Below are 23,290 nucleotides of genomic sequence, written 5' to 3'. Positions count from 1 at the left end.
GCACGGTAGACAGCGGCGAGCATTCTGTTCGACGACCGCCGAGCACGCTTGTTGCTACGCCACCGCCGAGTGATTCAGTCCATTGTGGGCGCAAGTCAGCCCAAATAAAGAGCTTTGTTTAGACACCATTTTCGCAGCCCTTCTGCTCTCCGGACGGCAGTCGCCACTTCGTGACATATACATTTTTTTTTTCTCGTACGTTCGCTAAAATGTATCCTCCAATTATGAATACGGCTGTTCAGAGCAGCCTGCGTGCTCATGCAAATCGTTCTTTTTTTCACTTCAGCTATAATATATTTGTCAGAGAAACACTCCGGATTTCTATTGACCGCCTGATGTACTTCAACCTGCGTCGAAACACTTAAAAACAGAGTTTTTCCACTAATGGTTTTAAATGCCACAGTCATTTAGGAACGTGCCAAAGTGCTTGCTTTGCTTTCTTTTTATGGGGCTTGACATGCCAAAGCGACTCGGGCTGTAAGGGGCGCCGTAGTGAAGATCTCGAGAAATTTTGACCACCTGGGGTTCTTTAACATGCACTGACATCGCAGAGTACACTGGCCTCTAGAATTTCGCCTCCATCGAAATTGGAGCGCCGCATTCGGGATCGAACCCGCGTCTTTCGGGTCAGCAGCCGAGTGCCATAACCACTGAGCCACCGCGGCAGCCGCTTGATCATTATTGGACTTAGATAGCGTAACTAAAGCCGCTCTTTTGGATCTCCCGTCTCACGAGGAGATATGTGCCAAGTGTCACCGAGAATAACGTTTCGGGGCAAAGGACTGCAGGGCAACGGCCTCTACAGTATTCCTCCAATTAATCAGGTTCTATGTCAGCTGCGGCCACCTCATGGCCGCAAACTTCCCAATCTCATCCGCCCACCTAACTTTCTGCCCTCCCTGGCTACGCTTGCCTTGTCTTAGAATCCTTGATTTCAGTCCGTTACCCTTAACGACCAATGGCTATCTTGCTTCCGCAATACGAGCCCTTCCATGCCTTTTTATTATTGATTTTGACTAGGATGTCATTAACTCGCGTTTGCTCCCCCACGCTGCCTATTTAAGTTGAACCCGTTCTGTTAGCCTCCTCTGTTGCTGCCCCATAAGTGAGCACCGGTAAGATACAGCTGTTGTACACTTTTCTTTTGAAGGATACGGGTAAACTTTCACTCGTGATATGAGAATACCTGCCAAATGCGTTCGACCTCATTCTTATCCGTCCAGTTACTTCATTATCATTGTACGGATCTGCGGTCACTACCTGCCCTAAGTAGATCTATTCCTTTACCACTTCCAGAGCCTCGCTACATATCGTAAACTGTCATTCTCTTGCGGGACGGTTAAAGGAAGCGTTCTCTTTCTGCATATTAAATTTTATACCCACCGTTCTGAGTTTCCTGTCTGGGTTATTGATCATGCTTTGCAGTTCGATTCCTGAGTTACTTCGCAAGAGACTGTCATCAATCAATCGCACATTAATAAGGTATTCTCCATTAACTTAATCTCCAACTTTTCCGTTAGAGGGATTTTATTACGTTATGCAGGACAGTAGCGGCTATGCAGAAGCTATGTATATAGTAATTTTAGATTTGGCCGTTCTGCATCTTCGTTCAGCAATGCCATCCCGGCTGCTGAAGATTCGATTGAGTCAGATGCTTTCTCATAACTTATGAAGGCTGTATATAGAGGTTGGTTATACTCTGCACATTTCTCTATTACCTGATTAAAAGCCTGAATGTGAACTCTTGTCGACTAGCCTTTACGAAAGCTTGCCTGGTTCTTTCCTTGATTGAAGTGTAAGGTGTTCCTCATTCTATTAAAGATTACCTTTGTAAACACCTTATAGGACACCGACAATGAGCTGAGAGCTCTGCAGTTTTTCAAGTCAATCAGGTCACATTTATTTTAGATTAATGTATTGTTAGCGATTTTCCAAGACACTTGTAGACTCTAGATTATGAGGAATCGCGTATATTGCATGGACAGTGTTTTGCGCACAGCCTCTCCGCCGTCCTTGAATAGATCTGCTGTTGCCCGATCCTCACTGCTTTCCCCCTTGCATTGCTTATAAGGCTTTGTTTACTTTCTCCTTTGTTTCCCGCTGAATGTCCAGCTTCTCGGCTCTACTGTTTCTTTCGTTACCGTCCTGCTTGCTTCAGCTACTGAATAGATCTTAGTAAAACTCATCGGCTATGTTAACTATTTTATCCATACTGGTAATTACATTGTCGCGCTTGTTTCATAAGTGACGCTGGTTGGAAGAGCTGGTGATTCACCACCATCATCCTGCTTGTTTCTTGCTCTAGATGTAATTTTTGCCTATGTCAAGTTTTCTCTTGTCCACTTTCAAGCTACCTCCGTTCTTTAGAGAATGCTTGATTCTTTCCATATTATACTTCCTTGTGTCATTTACTTTACACTTATCGGTTAACATTGATTGTTATGGCAGTTCTATTCTGTCTGTTGCATTATACGTTTTCATGCTCTGACCTTTTTAATCAGGTCTTTCCGGTCTTCAGTGAGCTTACCGGTATCCTCTCTAACCATCCTACCACGTAGCTCTATTGCACCCTCCGTAATAATATCTCTGATAATAGCGTTGATTGCTTAAACACAGAGGTCATGGTCCTCTGTTAGAGAGGAATATCTGTTCTGGAGCGAGATTCTGAATTCCTCTTTCCCTCTTATCGCTAACTCGTTGAAGGGCTTTTTCCTTTGTTGCTTCTTTACGTTTCCTGCACAAGTCTAGGCTGATTCGAGACTTCACCATCCTGTGGTTGCTAGTTCTCACCTTGCCGAGCTCCTCCACATCCCGCATAATTTTTTGTGCAGGATTTTTTTGTGCAGCCACAAAACCTAACAACATAAATCTTTTAATAGTTACACTTATCTGGGAGCTTCAAGCCTATTGAGTCATTATTCCAAATTTGAAAACCAAGGCTGACTGCATAAGAACCTCCTTTAGCATCTCAATGACGCTAGCACCCTTCTTGTAAATCAAGGGAACATTCGTCCTCTGTGGCGTATAATGAGAACTTTTCTGCGGTTGCTTTCTTAATAACGCAGACAAAAAACGCTGTCCTTTCGGAAGGCTTTCATGTTCCCTTTGGGGACTCTCGAAATGCTTAGCGTAGAGAAGAGAGCTTCAAGGAGCGTCGTACAGCACGAAGCAATGCGTGTCGTTGCCATGCGCATTTGCCGCGAAAAAGAATTGTTAGCAGCGAGCGATTTCAACCCATGCTTTTATAAAAGCCGGTAGTGTTGTGGTGGAGAAAAAATTTTATTAGAAAAGGTGACTTGGAGACCGGTGCTCTTGGATGAAGTCCTCAGTCCGGGACTCTGATAGTTTCAGCTATCTTGGGGGCCCGCGAGATCAGCCGTTGCTGATCGCCCTGTCTATAACTGGACTGAACAGCTTACCATGAGGAGGTAGTGGGCTGGGGGTACAGGTGGTTGCCGGGGGGGGGGGGGGGGGGGAGGTTCGAACACTCCCACGTAGGCTGAGGTATACAGTGGGTTGATGGCTGTTGGTTGACGGGCAGTTAGAGGAACATCATGGGGGGAAGAAGGTGTGCTTGTGGTGAATATTTATGAAGGAGTTTGTCAGTAGCTGGCGCCATGCCATGGCGCCCGTTCGTGATAGGCATGGGTGGGGTTGTGGAAGTGTCTTCATTGGAGTGTGTAGTATTCGAGGATATGGGATTATGCGAGTGGCTCAGCTGGCAGGACGTTATTGAGGTGTGACTGCCCGTTGCCTGGTGCCCAGCCTGTAAGTTCTTGGACGAGGGCATGTGCGCGCTTGTTTTATTAGCCGGCTGCCCAACCATTATCAAAGTACTGCTTACTCATATGGTCGCAATGATCACATCTGGCGAGGTCGGAAAGAAGGTTTCTTTGGGACCTATTGAGGTAATACTTTATGGCTCATAAGGAAAAAATTACGGAACAATCAGATATCTGATCTACAAATCTGCGAAAGCAGTTGAATTTACCCCCGATGAATACTTTTATGGTTTTACTCTCCTGAATAACTTTACTCTAAGCGGTGGGTTCACACGGGTGACGCTGACACTTGGCTGCTCATCACATGGTCTCGGTTTCTGTCCCGGCCGCGCCGAGTGTGATTCGATGAAGACGACGCACAAAAGCTTCCGTTTGCTTTGCGATATCCGCGCATGCTAAAGGAAATTCCAGGTGGTGTATAAATTTATTTGGAATCCTCCACTACGGCATCCCATAGCTTAAGTCTCGCTTTGGAACGTTAAACCCCACAATTTACAATTAAATTATTTTCCTGCCCAGCGTGGCCGCGCTTATGCTGGAGGATTCTTATTCACGCGTCCGCGCTGAATGGAGAAATTAATTGGAAACCAGTAAAAAAGACAAGGGGCTAAAAAAGGTTGACACACGCACACACGTCGACTGGACTGTTAGCTTTGCTTTGGGGCGTACCAACGTAAGATTGTAGCAACTCGTACAGATCTCGAATCACTTCCATACGGGAAGTATCTTCGTGTCTGGTGGCTGGAGTTTTTCTTTCGAAACGGGTTTGAGGAAGCTCCAACTGAAACGGAGCGCGTTTTCACGTGAGAGTTTCACAATATTGCCTGATTTAGTTTAAGTCCAAGAACAGAAACAATGCTTGAGCTACTTTGAAGAAAACAACTTAGGTGTACGTTTCACAACATATACATTGAAAATTTTGCACAAAAAAATGACAACAAATGGTTAGTCGTTTTATCTTTGTTAACTTTCGTGAAAAATCAACCTTATTTACAAAATACATTGACCTAGTCGAGACGACTGCCTACAACTGTACAATAGTTAAACTACACGCACCAAATTGTTGCTTTTCTCAAAGTTTATTCTTACGTAAATGAAGCATTCTATACAGGGTGTCGCACGTAACTTGAGCCGAAGTTTCAAAAAGCTATTCACCGAAGCTCTGTGAAACCAATTACATCTTTGTTACCGCAGTGTGGAGTACGTGTATCAGATTATTTTTTTTAATTTCCGTCTCATTGGTTAATCAGCTACAATTATTTATGCGAAATCTTTATTATTGTCTTTAGCCAAATGCTTTTCCTAATGTTGCACGCAGAGAATGTTAAGCAACAGACAAGCAAGTTTTCTGCTTCAGATTACCTCGTAACGTGGTCCTTTTTTCACCTGTCGCATGAAAATCGCACTCCACAATCTGCGTTAAGTGATAGGCCACCGAAAGCAAATTCAGACATAGTGCTTCTAAATAATAGCTGTAGGAAACACTGGCGGCCCAGCACTTCATCCGCCAGCGTCACGTCGTATAGCAGCATAATTTGTTCTCTATACAAGTGGGCCCTCTGAAAAGAAGTGAGCTCGGTCCGAAAACAAGCCCATCCTCGTCACGTTAATGATAATCAGACCATTAAAGCCCCAAGAAGTGACTAGCATCAAATGGGCTGTGCGCTTGCAGCATCATTAACAGCGTTCAGCAACAATGCGAGGAACGGTATCAACTAAGGCACGCGCAGAACCTCAATCAGTGGCAGCATGCACGAGTGTTGCAATGCTTTTAGCGTTGATACGAAAGGAATGCAGGAATCGTGTCGTGTTCATGAGAGACCGTGTTTGCAGTTGTTCTGCTCACGAGGACAGCACTTATCTTCCCTTTCCTATTCAGTGCTGGAGTGCAGATTGACTGGCACCACGTCTTAAGCTTAAGTTTGGTTCGGTGCGTGCATTCGGATCCTCTCACACTTGGGTGGAAAAGCACTTCATGCTTCTTTGGCGTAACAAGAATAAGCGCAAGAACCTGAGACATCCATTAGGCTTGTAAAACAGCTAGAATTATTACAGAAACCGTATTCATGATGTATTTCCTCTGGTACTTAATTACGGAACCAACGCTTATTCTTGGCCACTTATAAAATTTCTTTCTTTCGCACCCAAATGAATTGCTGGCTACTAATGAACCGGCCGGGGCAATTGTTCACCTTCTGAAAATTTAGTTTATTGCGCAGAGAAGCCGAAAGCCAATTAGTGCAAATGTTCGATGAAGATTATTTCTTGGCACATACGCACCGGGCAAGATTAAACAACCCAGACAACAAGGTAATACCAAGGAGGGCCTTGATTAAGGAAACACGCAAGGTTTAGCTGAAAATAAATTCAGCGTAAGTGAACGGAATTACGTGCGATAAATATAACGCCAGAAAAACCTTAAAATTTTGTCGCAGATTGTGGCCACATTATTTACAAAAACTTATGAAGTGGCTGAAGTTAATGTTTCGTTTTCAATTTTCAAGGTAACTGCATAATCGTCAGCGTTCATGCCCATAGGTTGCAATTAAAACGCAGAAATAACTGGCGACGTGCCCCCGAAATTCTCTCTACTTAAGCGTTGTGAATTAACTGAGCGACATGAGAGGCTGTTTGGTGCTTGTGGCTGCTAAGTAGAGCGCTGCGGATGGTGAATCTTTAAGATGGACGGGGCACGTTCCATTTCCTCATTTATTTGAATAAAACCAGTAGATCAGACTACAAAGGTCTTGCGTTTGCAACTTATTTTAATCCTCGCCTGTCACGGCAGTATGATTCATAGAGTTATTATCAAACCTTCCAGACGTGCGAATTCTTCGAAACATTCTGATAACCGCATCGCTGGCATGTTGGTTTCTGAATCCACCTCGCTTTCGGGAGATGCGGAGATCGAAACACAGTTCCATCGAGTACCCATAGGTGATAAAATAGGTACAAACTTTCCACTGGCCTGATGCTCGGATTAGGAAATCGGTCTTTGACCCTACCTTAAACAAATATAACTTGTGCCAAGGCGCTGCTTGACCTCAAAACAAAAGTTTTCCTTGCGCCATAAAAATATATCATCATCATCATCATCATCATCATCATCATCATCATCATCATCATCATCATCATCATCAAACGTACCGACAGGTAATTCTCATATTTGAGTCGCTACAACGTTCGGCTGCTGATTCGAAGGTCGCGGGGCTTCATTTCCAAGGAGGAGAAATGCAGAAATTTCCTTATGCGCAGCGATGTAAGTAAGAACTGCAGGTTTTCTAATGACATATTACAACTGGTGATCCAAAGGACGTTTACTTGTTCCACAAATGAAAACCGTGCTTTAAAGGAGATTTAAATTCAAATACCGAGTTCGTATTGACCGAATTGAAATTTGTGCTCTTTCGCGGATTCAGTGGTCTACTTCGGAAAGCCGATTGGAATATAACATGGATTAATCTGCAGTCCTCCCTTACAGCTCCGTTTGGTTTGGTTTATGGGGGTCTGACACGTCCGGGAGCGACTCGGGCTATGAGGGACGCCGTAGTGAAGGTCTTCGGAAATTTCGACCACCTGGGGTTCTTTAGCGTGCCCTGACATCGCACAGTACACGGGCCTCTAGAATTTCGCCACCATCGAAATTCAACCGCCGCGGCCGGGATCGAACCCGCGTCTTTCGGGTCATAATTACCGCTGAGCTACCTGCGCAGTCTCCGCTATATAGCGTCCCTCTTAGCCAACGCGTCGTTTCGGGATGTTTAGCTCCCCATACCTTGCACAGCTACCTTATTTGATAGCTTTAGAAACTGAGCAGACATATTATAAACAAGACGAAACTACATGCGGCTTTTTTTAATCGTTGTCGAGTAACATTCCATATTTTGAAACCATAATCAGGAAATTTGGTCATTCAGAAGTTACTCCCAAACCGGCATGCCTCTCGCATATCCCGGTGTTCTCGTAGAGCACGGAAGGAAGGCATCTGGACGTCGTTATCTTTAAGCTTCGGGCTTCCAGGGTTGAATCGTACGGCTTATTGGGGGTGCTTTTTTGTTTTTTTAACATCGGCACTGGTTCAAGGACGTTTATTTGTGTGCGAGCAAGAGCCGTTGCCTTCTCTTGATGTTTTCATTACCTCGTTCCTCAAGTTCGCAGCCTCCCCGTCGGCGTCCGCGGCGCCACCTGCCTGTGTGGGCAGATGACAAAGCGAAGAGAGAGGAATTCTCCTCTCCACTTTTAGGGGAAAGGGGTTAGAGACAAAATGGCAGAGGGGAGACGGAGAGAGGATAACAGGCAACTGACCGCCTAGCGGCAGGGGCGTGCATCTCAGCTGCGCGAAGCGGTCGGTTCGGATCCCACCGCCGAAATAGGATAGGTACAAGCGTCCTCCGGCCCGGCTCCCGGCTTCTTTCTTTACTGGCGCACCAAACTTAACGTTCAAACAATCGCGATAAGCACTCGTAGCCATCCTGTGATATTTCTTTTCTTTTGCTGTCGAAGCAAATTTTAAATAGTATTCCTTCGCATTCACTTTTGGATGATCACCATTATAGATCATAGGAAAAATAACCACAGCGCATAACGGTGCAAGCAAGAACGCCGGAATGGCAAGCCAACATAAAAACAAAGCCACACAAAAGTTAAAACTGCGTATACAATGACATGAAGAAAAATTATCCCCCGGATAAAGAGCCCAAAGCAAAATAAGATGTGACGAACACAGCAAGAGCGAGAAAAAAAATGGCAGTGGTTCCTTGTGTCTTTTACCTAGTTTTACGAGCGAAAAGTCTGTTAAGCATAATATCCACTGTCTCAAGCCAAGGTCAAGGTCAAAGGTCAAGGCCAGGTACTCAATACTCACAGTCATATGACCACGTGGTCATACTACTCTAGCTTGGGCCATACCGCCACACAGTTAAGTTCGGTTTGACCTTGTGAGGCATTGAAGGTCATGGTCATTGTGGCGCCGACTGGCTCAAATTAAATGTTAAGGTCAAGGTCAGAGGTCAAGGTCAGTTACCCAATGATCATAGTCATATGATCACGTTGTCATACTACCATAGCTTTGGCCATACCACCACGCAGTTCGGCTTGCCCTTGTTCATTGTCTCATCCACATCGAAATCGGAAGTTGTACCCTCAGAAGTACAGCTTTCGCTCTAAAATCAACCCTACAACAAAATAACAGAACTGTACAGTCTTGGTCAAAATTCCTACGGCCAAAGGCTTTTCGCTTCAGCCACAAAACTGATCCATTATGGCACTATTAAAGATCGAATTGCCTTGAAATGCTAGCAGAAGTTTTCTTCTTGCGGTAGAGGAGCCTCCTGCTTGACTTAAGTTTTGAATGATCCGCTACACGCGCATGCAGCATCATTTCACGCATCTGCGCCAATCTTTTCTTCACCCACCAGCTCGTTCATTTCGACGCTTATTCAATAGCTTAAGTATACAGCGCCTGCATGGATCAACATCTGCTTTTAATAAATCATTTCTACCAATTTCAATACAGTAATAGAATAAATTGCCAGATACTACTGTCGTGGAAAGTGACCCTGCCAAATTCAAAGAGCGGTTACTGTCTGTCTTTGAACATTAAACTTGTCTACATTTTTTTTTCTCATCCTTAGTTTGATGTGCTTGAGCAACTAGTTTGTAATTCCCCTTCTCTACTCGATTGATTTTTTGCAACTGGTTTAATTGTGTTCTCATTTGATGTTACTGATTGTATTCGTTGTCCTAATTGCCCTCATTGTATGTTTATATATATGTTTACTAGATTCGTTTTGCTTTTTCTCTACCTCTTTGGCTTTGTTCTTGTATTGTCCTATGTACGTCGCCCCTCCCCCCCCCCTTACGTAATACCCTGTGAAGAGTCTTTAAGGGATCAATAAATGATGATGATGATGATGATTCTAGGAACATTCATTTCGCTGCAGCTGAACGCCCTGTCCTTAAGACTTTTTACCAAGACTATACATAACGAGGAGTAACGCCTGTAGTAAACCGGCCCCAAGGCATGCACGTGTCGCAATGCGGCCGCCTTGATAATGAGGACCGTTATTCACGTCTAATCAATCCGTGATGTATTTTTTAGTTTTGACTTACTTGCTGCAATCAAGCAGTGATTTAAATGCGCAAACTGCCCAGACTTTAGGGACGCTGATTAAGTCATTTTATTGAAAAACCGGCAAAGTTTTCTCTAACTGCCACGTGGCAGTACCGTCACTTTGTCTTCGGCATATTTTTTAAGCTAATGAATTTATTCCGTGGCACAGAAAGACTAAAAATTTTCGTACCTTTTTTCTTCACGAGACTAATCACCCTGAAGCTTGTATGGCGGCATTGAAGCAAGTCGACCCGGAATAACTAATATGCGATCGGGAGATGAGCAGAGGAGGGGGCGTGGAGTGAGGGGAAGGACTTGCTTTTCCTCTATAATGCACTGTGACATTTAAAATCGCTTAGCTGTTGCTCTCGTCGTCTAAAGCGTTCTGTATGAGCATGGTACAGCAATGCGCACTCCCATTGATCGATCGGAGACCAAGAGAAAGAGAGGAAAACAATTTGCAGCCTATCTCGTCGCCGAGAGTAGGCGCAAGCATGAAATGCGTTGCAAGAAAGGCGTAGCACATTATCGGTCGGCTCCGTAGCGAAGGCGCTGGCTTCGCGTCGCGCACGTTCCTCCGCTGGATCGATTCGTTGAGCGGCCGTAGTGTGGAAGCAGCGGTCGTACAGTTTTGTTATTTCGAACACAAACAAGGCATAGTCACCCTCTTTAGGGCGAGACTACATGAGGGCGTCCTCACCCTCAACTCATTAGGGCTTCATGCTTCTCTCGGTGAGGTGAGGGTCAGAGAGGATTGGAGCAGTGAGTGGGTTAAAACTTTATCGAACGAAAAAGTGGAGTGGTGGTCAGTTGGTGGTGTCCAGACCAGGCAGGTCTCGGACCACATCGGTCCGTTCGATGGCCTTGAGTTCGAAAATTGGACAGCCATCGCTGGCCTTGACTGAGAGCCACGCGTCACGTGAGGCAGCACTCACGAGATCCGGGGGCGGAGGATGCCCTTTACAGCCCCAGATTATGTGAGCCAAAGTAGCTATTTCGCCGCAGAAGCGGCAGTTTGGGTGGCTAGAGATTTGAGTAAATATGTGCGACTATAGATTTGGGTTGGGGAAGGAGTCGGTCTAAAGTTCCTCCACGCAACCTGCATGCTCCGTGCAGAAGAAGCGGTGCGGTGCCGAGAATTGCATTCGTCCGAGATTTAAATGGGCGGTGTGGTCGTGGTAGGGGCTAGAGTTTCGTTGGTTGCCTCCGGGTTCGAACTGTCCACTGCTCGGCCGGCTATAACTCGAACTTGTGCGCGGGTGCCCTTATTTATGGGGTTTCCGGCGTGCGCCGGGACCCATATAAGGTCACTGCCTCGGAGCGTGGATGTTTCGTCAACATTATCCAGGATATTTTCGGCCGTGAGTGAGATGCGGCTTTTGGCAAAGTAGGTATATATATATACGGAATCGTTAACGATGGTTGTAGCGTAAGGTCAGGCAATGGCATCTGCAATCACGACTTCTGCCGTGGTCTCCGCGTTTGTGCTGATTACCGTAGCTGTCATGAGTCGGGTAACAGGGGCAGAGTTTCCAATATAGGGTATCCCGCAGATGGCTAATCTGTGGGGGCTGTCTTAACAGTCGGCTGCATCGACGCAGATAAAGTCTTGGAGTCTCTGCAAGTGTCGATGCATACCTCTGGCCCTTGCATCACGCCGACGCTGTTTTGTTTGTGGGTTTATGTTGTTGGGTAGAGATTTCATTCTAATCTGGCGCAGAAATTTTTCTGCGGGCGAGGATGAGGTAAGGCAGTGGACGTGAGGCGCGGATGACGGAGGAAAAGATGCACGGGCTGAGGGTGAGGGTGTGTCACAAAGTTTCCGCCTTCGATGCCTTTATGTTTCGCGCTCGGGGCTCAGCCGACGCAAGAACATAAATGGACGACGACTAAAGGAAAATAAGTAAACAATAACTATAGTCTAAATGCGAGGGCACAAGCGCTTTCTTTGGACGAAACTTCTTTTCGGTCAATCCCATGGACGAAGCTGCTTATGCTGCACGATGTTCAGCACAGCCTCTTCCGCGCCCCCTCTCTACTAACGCCACCCACCCTTATGGGCACTTGGCCGCGGGTAAACGTATCTGCATGTTGGTTACCGGTTCAAGGAACAGGATGCTGGGTAGCTTCGCGTTGAACCCTGAGGCAGCCTCCCGTGTCTCTGCTCATCAAGAGGGCTGGGGCTTTTCTCACGCTCCTTCGCCAAGAGTAGAGTGGATGTAGTTGTGACTAGCTTCTCCCACTTCTTCATCGTTTCTTTCTGTATTTTGAAGCAGAGTGCAAACTAGCCATGCACTGAGCTTAAACTCGATCGCCTTGCACACTCCGTTAAAAGCGCATTCTCCGGGTTGCCAATATTCTTCGCTGCTAAAACTTTTAAAGTGAATTGTCCTCTTTGCGTTATAGTGCCCGAAAGTGGAAGTGGGCAGAAAACAGTTGCGACCAACGTTGAAAACAAACCTACGTATACTCCAAGTGGTTGATCCTTTTTTTCAAAAGAGCTCCTTGGAGGTGGTAAGTTATATTGAGTGTCGGACCCAGCACCTCTCAGCCTTTTCGTTCTGCACCAAGGTCTTGTTTAACTCGGTCCCATAGGATGAATTGTTTCTATGCGTTCTAGAGGCCATTGAAGCCTCAGGCGTTCTGTCTTTTAAGATTAACTTCAAAAAGGCACATCCTTCAGAGAAATTCAATATTTATTGCGTCCTAAGTAGCCCCATGTCTGAGTTACTTTTTTCTCTCGTCTGAAAACCAACTTCACTTCGTCTTATTTTGCTTGTGTTTATTTTCTGGAGGGAGAGGGCGGAGAAGGGCTTGCCCGCAATTGTCAAGACTTTAAGGTCCGCCAATAATCACCTTCTAATTTTGTGTATCCGGTGTTTTAGAGCTTTTGCTTGGTGCTGTCGTCAAAATCGAGGTGATCCATTGAAAGCCTTTTAAATACCCAGTGCTGTAAAGCAGGCAGCCTTAAGAATTTCCTGGCTGTAACTGGGATGGAGGCTCCCATTAAAGGAACCAACATCGCTACGGGGATCTGCGACCTGTGCTATTAGTTAAAGAATACCGCACCACAAGCGACAACCATAAAATTGTTCGCTACGGGGCAAACTGACCACTGAAACGTAAAACCCAAAAATGTGTATCGACCTAACTAGTGGAACACTGCTGCGTTCACGCAAGCGCGAAGCTTTTCTAACGCTTGAGCTCGTCAACGCTAGAACGGAATATCGCGGTGGCTGCAGAATAATACCTAGCTAGTCCAAGCTACTCATGGCCACATGCTACGAGAATCGCGTCGGCTCACAATTCTATGCGAAACCTATGCATTTGAATAAAGAAAACACTCCAGCAAATCACTGTAAGCACTGTGAGCCCTACGTGAGACAAATGACTGGGGGGGTACGGGCGTCGACACCCCTCACGCTAGATTCAGTTCTCGCTTCGGGACGCGTTGCCGATGAACCGCGGCAGCAGAGGAGTGAAGGACGCAGCACCCACAGGTGCGATTCAGGAACACCTCGACAGCTGGACGGATCGCCGAAACTGCGACGAGCACGGGCAGCGCTTCCGAGTTGCATTGCCCGGCGGAGCACTTCTTCGGCAGCTATCTAGATGACGCCGAGATTAGGCTGATGCTCACCGCGCTCTCAGCCAAGAACTTGCTGGACGCGCGCACTGGTATTACACCGTGGTGCATTCGCTCGATCCCAGGCGATGTTCAAAACACGCGCTTGCGTCGTGCGGTGCGTTCTGCCCAGACTGTTAGGGGGGCTGTGCCTCTCACAAGCTATTTAAACGCTTTTGTGGGTAACAATAAAGGTCGTTGGTTATTCGTTTTACAACGTGACATCTTGGCTTCCTTGACAGCGGCGTTAAGATATCCGCCCCAAGGAATGCTGTCGTAATGTAATCAAGGTGTCACGGTGCGCTCATCATCTATTTCCAAGGTGATCTGATTCTTTCTGGAAAAATGCTTTTTTTTGTTGAAAAGCGAAAGATACTTTTCGAATCTAGGAAACGTTGGTGGAATACTACGAAAGGTAGAGTTCAAAAAAAAAAAATGCACCACAATCACCGGGCAATAAATTTATCGCAAAACAAAAATTTTGTTCTCGATTAACGCAGCGGTGTTTATTATTAAAATGTGTATTTACCTTTCGAAATAGAGGCAAAATATTCAGTGCCCCAGTTGAAGGTGTTGTAAGAAATATCATTGACGTGAAAGCTGAGAGCATAGCGAGCAAGCCACACATGTTTTGCTAAACAGACAGAATTTCTTTTTCTTCAACAAAGAACTGCGACGTCGTAGTTTACAAAACATCGCTTGCCATTTTGATGCTATGTGGCAGAACAGAAGTGCACACGGTTGTCCTGAGTGCTGAAGCAGCGTATGGCGGAATATATTAGCTGAAATGATAACACAGTTTTGCTGCTACGGACAAAGTTCTTGTGCCAGAACGGTTTTTACATCGCTTCAGCAGCGCTCCAATGAAAGTTATCTCTCTAGAACCCGGTACATCTCCTAAGATTTCGATTCCTTTCTTTTGCTAGCTTTTCATGTCCGCTCTAGATATGCGTGATCGCCTCTGTACAATCCACTGCTCAAGAAAGGCGCGTGATTTTGCTGGGATTTTCAGAAATAGCTGCGTCATTTTTTTCTTTCGTTGCTGACGTAACATCTTCTACAATGCATAAGGAGTCAGTCCAGATGGAATTCAAGCTGGCAAATCTTGCATTCCTACTGCCTAAGTTCGCGCAACGCTGTGTCACGGATGCCTCTACTGATAACGAAGCTTGCAGTGTAGCTCAGCCAATGAAATTTCATTAGATACCTGAACAGGGCATATAAAAAGAGGCGCATCTGCAACGAAACCAGTACAGCCGGAAAAGAAGAGTTGTGAGGTGGGTGTCACTTTCCGCTTTCTTCGTGTGCTTTGTTAAAGCAGCGCCGCAGTTTCGCTTAATTTCTTTATGTCCTGTTCCTATTTACAGGTTACTGCCTTCCGAAGGTTCCTTGGAGTACCAAAATGCATCTTGTCACCTTGTTCCTGAGCGTCGCCTTGGCCATCGCTGCGCAAGGTCTTTCGCTTCCTTCAGCACGCACCTTCGGATCGCCGCACGAAGAGCACATGGTTCCTGCTCATCACCACGGCGTTCATCACCAATCCGCTGTTCCCGACCACGTCCACTCCAGCCAGCATGAGGCCTCCGTCGGCGGCGATCTTTCAGGATCTGCGCTTGTGTGCCAGGTTGTCCAGATTCCCGTTATCCGACCTGCTGGACTTCCTGCCGGACCAACGGACGTCGACCAAGCTGCTGCAAGTCCAGGGCTTCCGGCGAACGTAGCGTCATCTGTAATTTCCTCTTCGCAGCAGGCGCTGTCCACGCTCAACTCTCGCGTTCGAACCTCCGTCGACAGCATACTGCGTCCTGTGGTTTCTGCTCTTGAAAATGCGTCTCAGTGGCTCAACAGCACATCGCAGGCTCAAATGAACCACCATCCGCACCAGCAACAGCACGGACACCATGTCTCGGCGCACCACCATCCTCACCAGCAGCCGCACCTCACCATGCACCAACATCAGTCCAACCAGCACGGGCACGCCGCTCCGATCCAGTCTACTCATGGCATGCACTTCGACGGCGCACACCCGCAGAACGTCGTTCCAATGACGGTGATCTCGCTTCCTGTCCTGGTTCCTGCTGTGAACGCTGGCTCTGGTCTGCCTTTCGCCAGCCTTTCAAACGCCGCACGTGGATTTCAACCTACGGACCCTTCGACTGCCTTCCAGCAATCAACCATTGCAGAGGTGCCCACCATTACTTCTTCCGCTCCATCTTCAGCTGAACCTGGCACTAGAGCCTTCTCCAGGTCTACTCTCCCTACCAGTGATGGTGCTGACTTCTCAGGTCACACAGCTGCGACGTCATAGGGACTGCCTCGGCTTAACAAGTCCGGATCCCTGCGGCACTCACAGAAGCGCATTGCATGCCGCACAGACCCCGCCATCATCAGCGTAAATGCCCTATCTGCTCTGTGATGTTCGCAACGGCAAAATGCTTTTACTCGAACATGTTTGCATGTGTATAGTTTCCATTATCGCGGTTGCATATATAAGCATTCCGTACGCCCATATACTTAGTCGTGCTGATTCTTTTTGCTGTGCGCAATTTTTTTAGAATGCCTAATAAACTGCCGGCTTTTATGCACGCCACCCACTGGTCTTCTGAATTTCTCTCGCTTTTTAGAACCAGCCACGGCAGCTGAGGTTGCACCGGCTGTTCGCCGTCTGTTAAAGAATAGCATCGGCACGGCAACCACGCAACAACTGCTGGAATAACGACACACACAACCGACAGGGTATTTTAAGTCCCCCAACCTTTGACTGGTTTCGAGCATCGCACGCGGCAGCGGTGGCGATACCCCTGCAAAAGCAATCCCAAGTGTCAGTTTGCAATGGGAAGTTACGGCCCGAAGCTTCGCACCTCGTTTTTTTTTTCGTGTTATCTCAAGCCATTAGGTCAGCTCATTCAATACCTGTTCGCTGGTCTCGCCAACAAAAATGCCGTGTTTTCCGCACCGTAGATAACATAGTACGATTACGCAACGCCGTTTCACACATTTCAAGTCATTTTTCATGCTAGATTATCGCCGTTTCTCTTAGGAAAATTAAGAGAGGAGGTGAAAAGCAGGAGAGTCCGAAGTATCAGCAAGTGGCCATCAACAAAATCTCAAAATTTCCTTGCATCAACTGTGCCACACTTTTCGCAGCAGCCTTAAAATCCTAAGCTCATTGCTGTAATGTGCAATATACACACACGTGTGCTATTAAAGAACGCCTGGAGTCAAAACAGAACATCCGTTTGACAACGCAGGTGAATACCCATCCGCGTATGCGCAAATCGCTTTTAGGCCTTGTGTGACAGCACTGAATGCAGCTAAACACGGGCTATTTATCCTCTTTGCTCAGCGTCTCGAAGTCGGCGGCGGACGCCACTGTCGACGTAGTCTTGAAAGTTGCTTAACATGACAAACGCGCACAGTGATCTGCGATGAGTGAAAGGCAGGTCATCTCATCCAAGCTTTTATACAGTCGTCATGGAGCCAAAAAAAAAATTGCTGATGACCTAGCTCTGTTAGGCCAGGATATATGTAGCGAAAGCGCGGAGACTTTTGGATCGGAAGAGTGCATTCACTAGATGCGCGTTTATTCATGGTTAACGCTTGAGCCATCGTGGCGGAGTTTTAGCGTCTCCGTCTCAAATGCCACAGGCTCTGGTTCGATTCCGGCCCTTGGCACAAGTTTTATTCAGTGAGTGTGCGGGGGTTTCAGTGGCTCCCATAGATGCCGCCACCGAATATGTTGGTTAGCGGTTAAGCGCAGGCTCTGTTAAGGCGCCGTTACGGCGTAACGCGCGCGCTGCACGGCGACGTCACGTCGGCCAACGCGAGACCCTCTATACTCCAAATGCGCTTCACCGCCGACGCGTTCGGCGGCTTCGGCGCACTCTGACCGCACTGGCGGAGACTTGCAGGACGTCTCTATTTCGCGCGGAGTGCGCCAGCCACCGCCGGCCCAGACAGACCGGTTCGGCTCCGCGGCGATGAGCGCGTTGTGACGTCATGTGCCGCCTCGGAGCACCGCCACGGCGAAATCGCAAGTTCGTGGCCAGTAAAGCTTTCGCCTTAAAAATAGAGAAAAGAGTGAAGAAGATTACATCAATCTGGCCTCTGTTGGATTTATTGTTATCATCCTGCAACCCGTCCAACACCGTAACGACCAGTCATGTGGGTCCGGTCAGCGCGTGGGTTTAGTTCTTTCAAATCACAGATGAGAGTGGTGCAGTATGGTAGCGCATTAGCATAGTGACGTGTTTTTTTTCTGCATACTTCGGAGGCTTTCTTGAAAGCGGAAAATAAAGGACCACGTAGGAGGTACAGGGTGGTATCTACTCTCAGGGTGAACACACGGGTGTCCCCAAGCTCTTCGGAGCGCCAGTGGATCCGTCCCGGCCGCGCTTAAAAGTGGCAGACGATGCCAGGCACCACACCAGGCCCAGCAATTGTGGACAAAAACGTTTTTGAGCGGAAAACTGTTTATGAACGCTATTTTTTATTTAACGTAAGATTTCACTATAACGATCAATATATCCGACGGCAGTATTGTATTTTGTTTTTCTACTCAGGTTTTTGCTATCTTCAAAAGCGTTCAGCTTTGGTTGTATAAGCAAGTTCTGTTTGATGAGGTCGCTGGAAGCACTTTAAAAGAAAGATTTTGCTACATATAAGAATAATTGGCCGTTTCCTAGAATATTTCCATAAGAGTGTCTTACAATTTTCCAATTTTCAAAAATTTTGCCCTAGAAAGCTGGACTTTCGGCTTCGATGTGAGGCCGTGCCGAACGCAAGGTTTTCTGAAGAGCGCGGCCCTGCACTCGCGTGTTCACTCTAAGACAATATCACCCTGTACACTGCTGCAAAAAAAAAAAAATGAACCGGTCGCTTCTGAACGCCTTCTAAAACTAACCAAAAACACTTGACACTAAAGTGCGTATAAAACATTTCTTATTGATATTCTTAGTTAATTAACTAATTATACGCAATATAAAACATAGTTTGAGGAGGAAAACATGACACGAAACAATATATCGCTGGCTTCACCGAGCTGCAGTTTAAAGCCTTTCCTCAAACCTTCGCTCAAGTTGCATGAAATACCCCGTGTAATATATTTTTTAGCAGCCTACCGATGCATGCGCCAAGGAAATGCTGGTTAGTTTTCAACTTGTTTTAAGCGGCTCTCGGGTTCTGAACTGCTGCATTTCACATGCATTTGATCAAGAGTGGTTTGTCAAGCTGGCATAATTGATTCACTCATATGTGCCAGGGAGCCCAGAAGATGCGCTGTGTGTTCACAATGAATTTAAACGAGCGCGTCCTGCCAGCATAGAAACGTTTGAATATAACAACTGCAAAAAGAAACCAGCACCTAAACAAGGCTTCATTAAATACCCCAATTGTGAAAAGCATAATAGGGTTTACCTTTACACTTTAGCAACCATAAGGTAGTCCAAACGTTACTGTAGTTCATTTTCTTCACAGTTAATAACCTGTCGCGCATTTGTAAGCATGAGAAAGTAATTCGGCTGGTGTTTCCTTCCCTTTGTGTTAAAGTTTTCTCTTTTTTTAAGAACTCTTTCTTCACCGTAGGGAGCATTCACCTTTAGTTTGTTATTCACTGGGTACTGTAGTGCTTTATGTCAATAGTAGCGAAAACTACTAGACTACTTTTCCACGCTTGATACGACACGATTAGTGCCAATGTATGTGAAGGCCGGCCCATATTTTTTTTTTAACAAGCACAAACTTATTCTATACCTTGCAACCACTACAGATCAATCTACAGGGCTAAGAAAATGCGTGCTTTCTAGTTCAGAATGTTCGTTCAAATCGTAAAAAGAACCTATTACTACTGCAAGTACAGCAGAGCCTGGCATTCGCGCAGTGCGCGACAGTTTTCGTAACAGTTCTTCTCCGATGAGCTGTTATCAAGCCATATGGGTCTCAACTATTCATCCATTTAGACTTTAAACATGCATATCGTTTTCGGCTCGCATAGCAGTTGGAACCACTGGCATTAGATGCACTCTCAGTCCTAAGATATTTTCATGTTCTTCTCAGTGCGCAATGAGGGTCATTATGTGTTTGATGAAATAAATAATTTCGGTTTGGCTTATTGGGATTTAACGTCCCAAGCGACTCAGGCTATGAGGAACGCAGCAGTGAAGGACTCCGGAAATTTCGACCACCTGGGGCTCTTTAACGTGCACTGACATCGCACAGTACACAGGCCTCTAGAATTTCGCTTCCATCGAAATTCCACAGCCGCGGCCGGGATCGAACCCGCGTGTTTGGGGCCAACAGCAGAGTGCCAAAACCACTCAGCCACCGCGGCGACCAGAAATAGTTTTGAACTAACGAAACCAAGCATCGCGACGATGTAATCGTGCATGAATTCGCTGTCACAACGGTGATATAAAATGACAGGGCAAACCTAATGACGCGGTAATTGTTAAGGAGGTTTTCCTTTTGCTGTTAGGCCGCCGTGGTGACTGAGTGGTTATGGCGCTCGGATGCCAGCCCGAAAAACGTGGGTTCAATCCCGGCCGCGGCGGTCGAATTTAGATGGAGGCAAAATTCTAGACACCCGTGTGCTGTGCGATGTCAGTGCACGTAAAGGAACACTAGGTGCTCTAAATTTCCCAAGCCCTTCACTACGGCGTCACACATAGCCTGAGTCGCTTTGGGACGTTAAAACGCCATAAACCAAACCAAACCTTTTGCTGTTATAATCATTTGGAAAGATATGGCGAAGGTGATGATTTTTACCAGTGCTCCACTTGTGAATTTGTCTTTAAGTGGACGCTAACTCTGTGCATAAATTTAGATTGATAAAAAACCGATATTCCGTGCTTGCTTATACGTCCGCTGTGCAAAACCCGCGTGCCTGCAAGTGTGTGTGCGTAGCAATAATTATGCGCATGCATGAGGATTTCAGTGTTCGCGCATGTGGGACAGTGACTACTTGCGACGCATTTCGCGAAATGAAAAATGTGTACACGATATGCATCTACAGGATGTCTTCATTCGTACACTTTTTCCAGTGCTTTAATCGATAATTTTTTCATCCTTCCGAGATAACTATAATTTTTTCCCTAGTCTGCTGACGCAATTGCTTCTAGGACGGAGGAGGGGTCGGTCCAGATTGAATGCAAATGCCAAAAACTTCCAATCATACTGCCTAAGTTCGCGCAACGCCGGGTCACGGGTGCCTGTACTGATAACACAGCTGGCCGTGCAGCTCAGCCAATGAAATTTCATCACATGCCTGAGCAGGGCATATAAAAGTACACGCATCTGGAACGAAACCAGTACTGCCGGAAAAGGAGAGTGGTGAGGTGGGTGTCACGCTGTGCTTTCTTCGTGTACTTTGTTAAAGTAGCATCGCATTCTGGCATAATTTCTTAGTTCTGTGCTATTTGCAGGTGACTGTCCTTCGAAAGGTCCTTGGAGTACCAAAATGCATCTTGCCACCTTGATCCTGAGCGCCACCTTGGCCGCCGCTGCGCAGGGTCTTTCGCTTCCTTCAGCACGCACCTTCGGATCGTCGCACGACGAGCACACGGTTCCTGTTCATCACCACGGCGTTCATCACCAATCCGCTGTTCCTGACCATGTCCACTCCAGCCAGCATGAGGCCTCCGTCGGCGGCGATCTTTCGGGTTCCGCGCTTGTGTGCCAGGTTGTCGAGATTCCTGTTATCCGACCTGCTGGACTTCCTGCCGGACCAACGAACGTCGACCAAGCTGCTGCAAGTCCAGGGCTTCCGGCGAACGTAGCGTCATCGGTAATTTCCTCTTCGCAGCAGGCGCTGTCCACGCTTAACTCTCGCGTTCGAACCTCCGTCGACAACATACTTCGCCCCGTGATTTCTGCTCTTGAAAATGCGTCTCAGATTCTCAACCGCACATCGCAGCCTCAAATGAACCACCATCCGCACCAGCAACAGCACGGACATGTCTCGGCGCACCACCCTCACCAGCAGCCGCACCAACAGCAGTCCAACCAGCATGTGCACGGTTCTCCGATCCAGTCTACTAATGTCCTGAACGTGGAAGGCACGCTCCCACAGAATGCCATTCCAATGACAGTGGTCTCACTTCCTGTCCTGGTTCCTGCTGTGAACGCTGGCTCTGGTTGGCCTTTCGCCGGCCTTTCAAACGCCGCACGTGGGTTTCAATTTACGGGCCCTTCAACCGGCTTCCAACAATCAACCACTAAAGAGGTGCTCACCACTACTTCCTCCGCTCAATCCACAGCGGAACCAAACACTGCGGGATTCTCTTTGTCTACCCTTGCTACCAGTGATGGTGCTGGCTTCCCGGGTGGTACAACTACGTCCTCCTAGAGATTACCTCTGCTTAACATGTCCGGATGCCTGCGGCGCTCACAGAAGCGCATTGCATGCCGCATGACACGCAGCCTTCGCCTAACATTGCGACATCGCACAGATTCCGACAGCATCACATAAATGCCCTGTCCGCTATGTGATGTTCGCAACGGCAAAATGCTTTTACTCGAACCTGTGTGCTTGTGTATCGTTTTTATGATCACGGTTGTGTATATAAGCATTCCGTACGCCCATGTACTTTGGCGTGCTGATACTTCTTGCGGTGCGCATATTTTTAGAATGCCCAATAAACTACCGGCTTTTATACACGCAACCCACTGGTCTTTTGAGTTTCTCTCTTGCTAGTACCAGCTATTCGCTGCTTTTTAAAGAACACCAGCGGCACTATATGAGGTGCTTCCAGCGATGCAGCACCTGGTTGAGGAACTGCTAGGAACTCTTTCCGCCGGGATCGGGTACAGGTGCCTTCTTAAGTGCGCCGCATGTCAATTGCCTGCAGCAAAGTTAGCAGCATGCTACGCGAGCATTTACTTTGCATGATAGAAGCTAGTCCAATGTTTTTGGCTTTTTTAAGGGGATCATATTTATTTACGGGTGCAATGGCAGATTTTGCTGAAAAGTCTGTGCTGATGGTAATCAGTAATTGCTCCCTACAGACGGAAGTTTGCAAGTACGCCAAGACTAGCCTGGTTCTTAGCTTGGCAACGCGACAGCAGCGGCGACGCCCCTACCAAAGCAATCGTGTTATTTTGTATTCGTACGTGGTATACCGTTTTTTCTTCGTGTTATCTCGAGCCATATCGTCAGCTCTCTAAAACCGGTGCGTTGGTGTGGCGAAAAAATAACGTAGGTAATTTAGTACCTTACGAAATGCCGTTACACATATTTTCAAGTTATTTTCCCTGCTAGAGATAGTCCATTCTCTTACAGAACTTGAAAGCGGTGGTGAGAATCAGGTGAGTCCGAAGCATTAGGAAGTGGCCATCAACAAAATCTCAATTTCTTTGCATGAACTGTTCCGCCCGTTTCCCAGCAGCATTAAAATCTTAGGCTCATTTTTGTAATGCGCAATTTACAAGTGCGGTGTTACTGTAGAACACACGTGTGATATAAAACCATGCCTGGGATCAAAACAAGGCATTCATTTGACAATGCAGGCAACTCTTACCCGCGTAAGCGCAAATCGCTTTTAGGCTGTGTAAGACGGCTCTGAATGCAGCTAAACACGGCATATATTTGTTCAACAGGATGGGGCAGTCTTCTCCTTCACTGTTGCACTTGTATGCACATTCCCCGTAGAAAGAACTAAAGTAAAGCAAATAGAAAAAAAGTAAAGAAAGGAAAGAGCCAAGGAGAAAAAAGAAATTAAGAAACAAAGAAAGCAATGTAGGAAGAAAACAGAAAAGAAGCAAGAGAGGAAGAAAAAT

General features: G+C 46.7%; 2 protein-coding genes across 2 annotated transcripts; both read left to right on the top strand.

Annotated features, from left to right (window-relative positions):
• Positions 1-14,779: 14,779 nt before the first annotated feature.
• On the top strand, positions 14,780-16,090 carry LOC144097061 (uncharacterized). The gene is made up of 2 exons (XM_077629847.1): positions 14,780-14,796; positions 14,887-16,090. Exon 2 carries the CDS (start codon positions 14,922-14,924, stop codon positions 15,825-15,827), a length of 906 nt encoding a protein of 301 aa, XP_077485973.1. The 5' UTR covers positions 14,780-14,796; positions 14,887-14,921; the 3' UTR covers positions 15,828-16,090.
• A 4,882-nt stretch (positions 16,091-20,972) lies between these two features.
• Positions 20,973-21,860, top strand: LOC144097654 (uncharacterized). The gene has a single exon (XM_077630306.1). The coding sequence runs from the start codon at positions 20,973-20,975 to the stop codon at positions 21,858-21,860; it is 888 nt and encodes a 295-aa protein (XP_077486432.1).
• The last annotated feature ends 1,430 nt before the right edge of the window (positions 21,861-23,290 follow it).

Source organism: Amblyomma americanum, chromosome 7 (genome assembly GCF_052857255.1).
Source record: "Amblyomma americanum isolate KBUSLIRL-KWMA chromosome 7, ASM5285725v1, whole genome shotgun sequence".
Lineage (NCBI taxonomy): Eukaryota > Metazoa > Arthropoda > Arachnida > Ixodida > Ixodidae > Amblyomma > Amblyomma americanum.
The sequence above is the reverse complement of the archived record's forward strand: the minus strand, read 5'-3'. Positions and strand labels throughout refer to the sequence as shown.

Excerpts from the sequence above, each read along its gene's own strand:
- LOC144097061 (XM_077629847.1), top strand. The coding sequence starts at position 14,922 with ATGCATCTTGTCACCTTGTTCCTGAGCGTCGCCTTGGCCATCGCTGCG.
- LOC144097654 (XM_077630306.1), top strand. The coding sequence starts at position 20,973 with ATGCATCTTGCCACCTTGATCCTGAGCGCCACCTTGGCCGCCGCTGCG.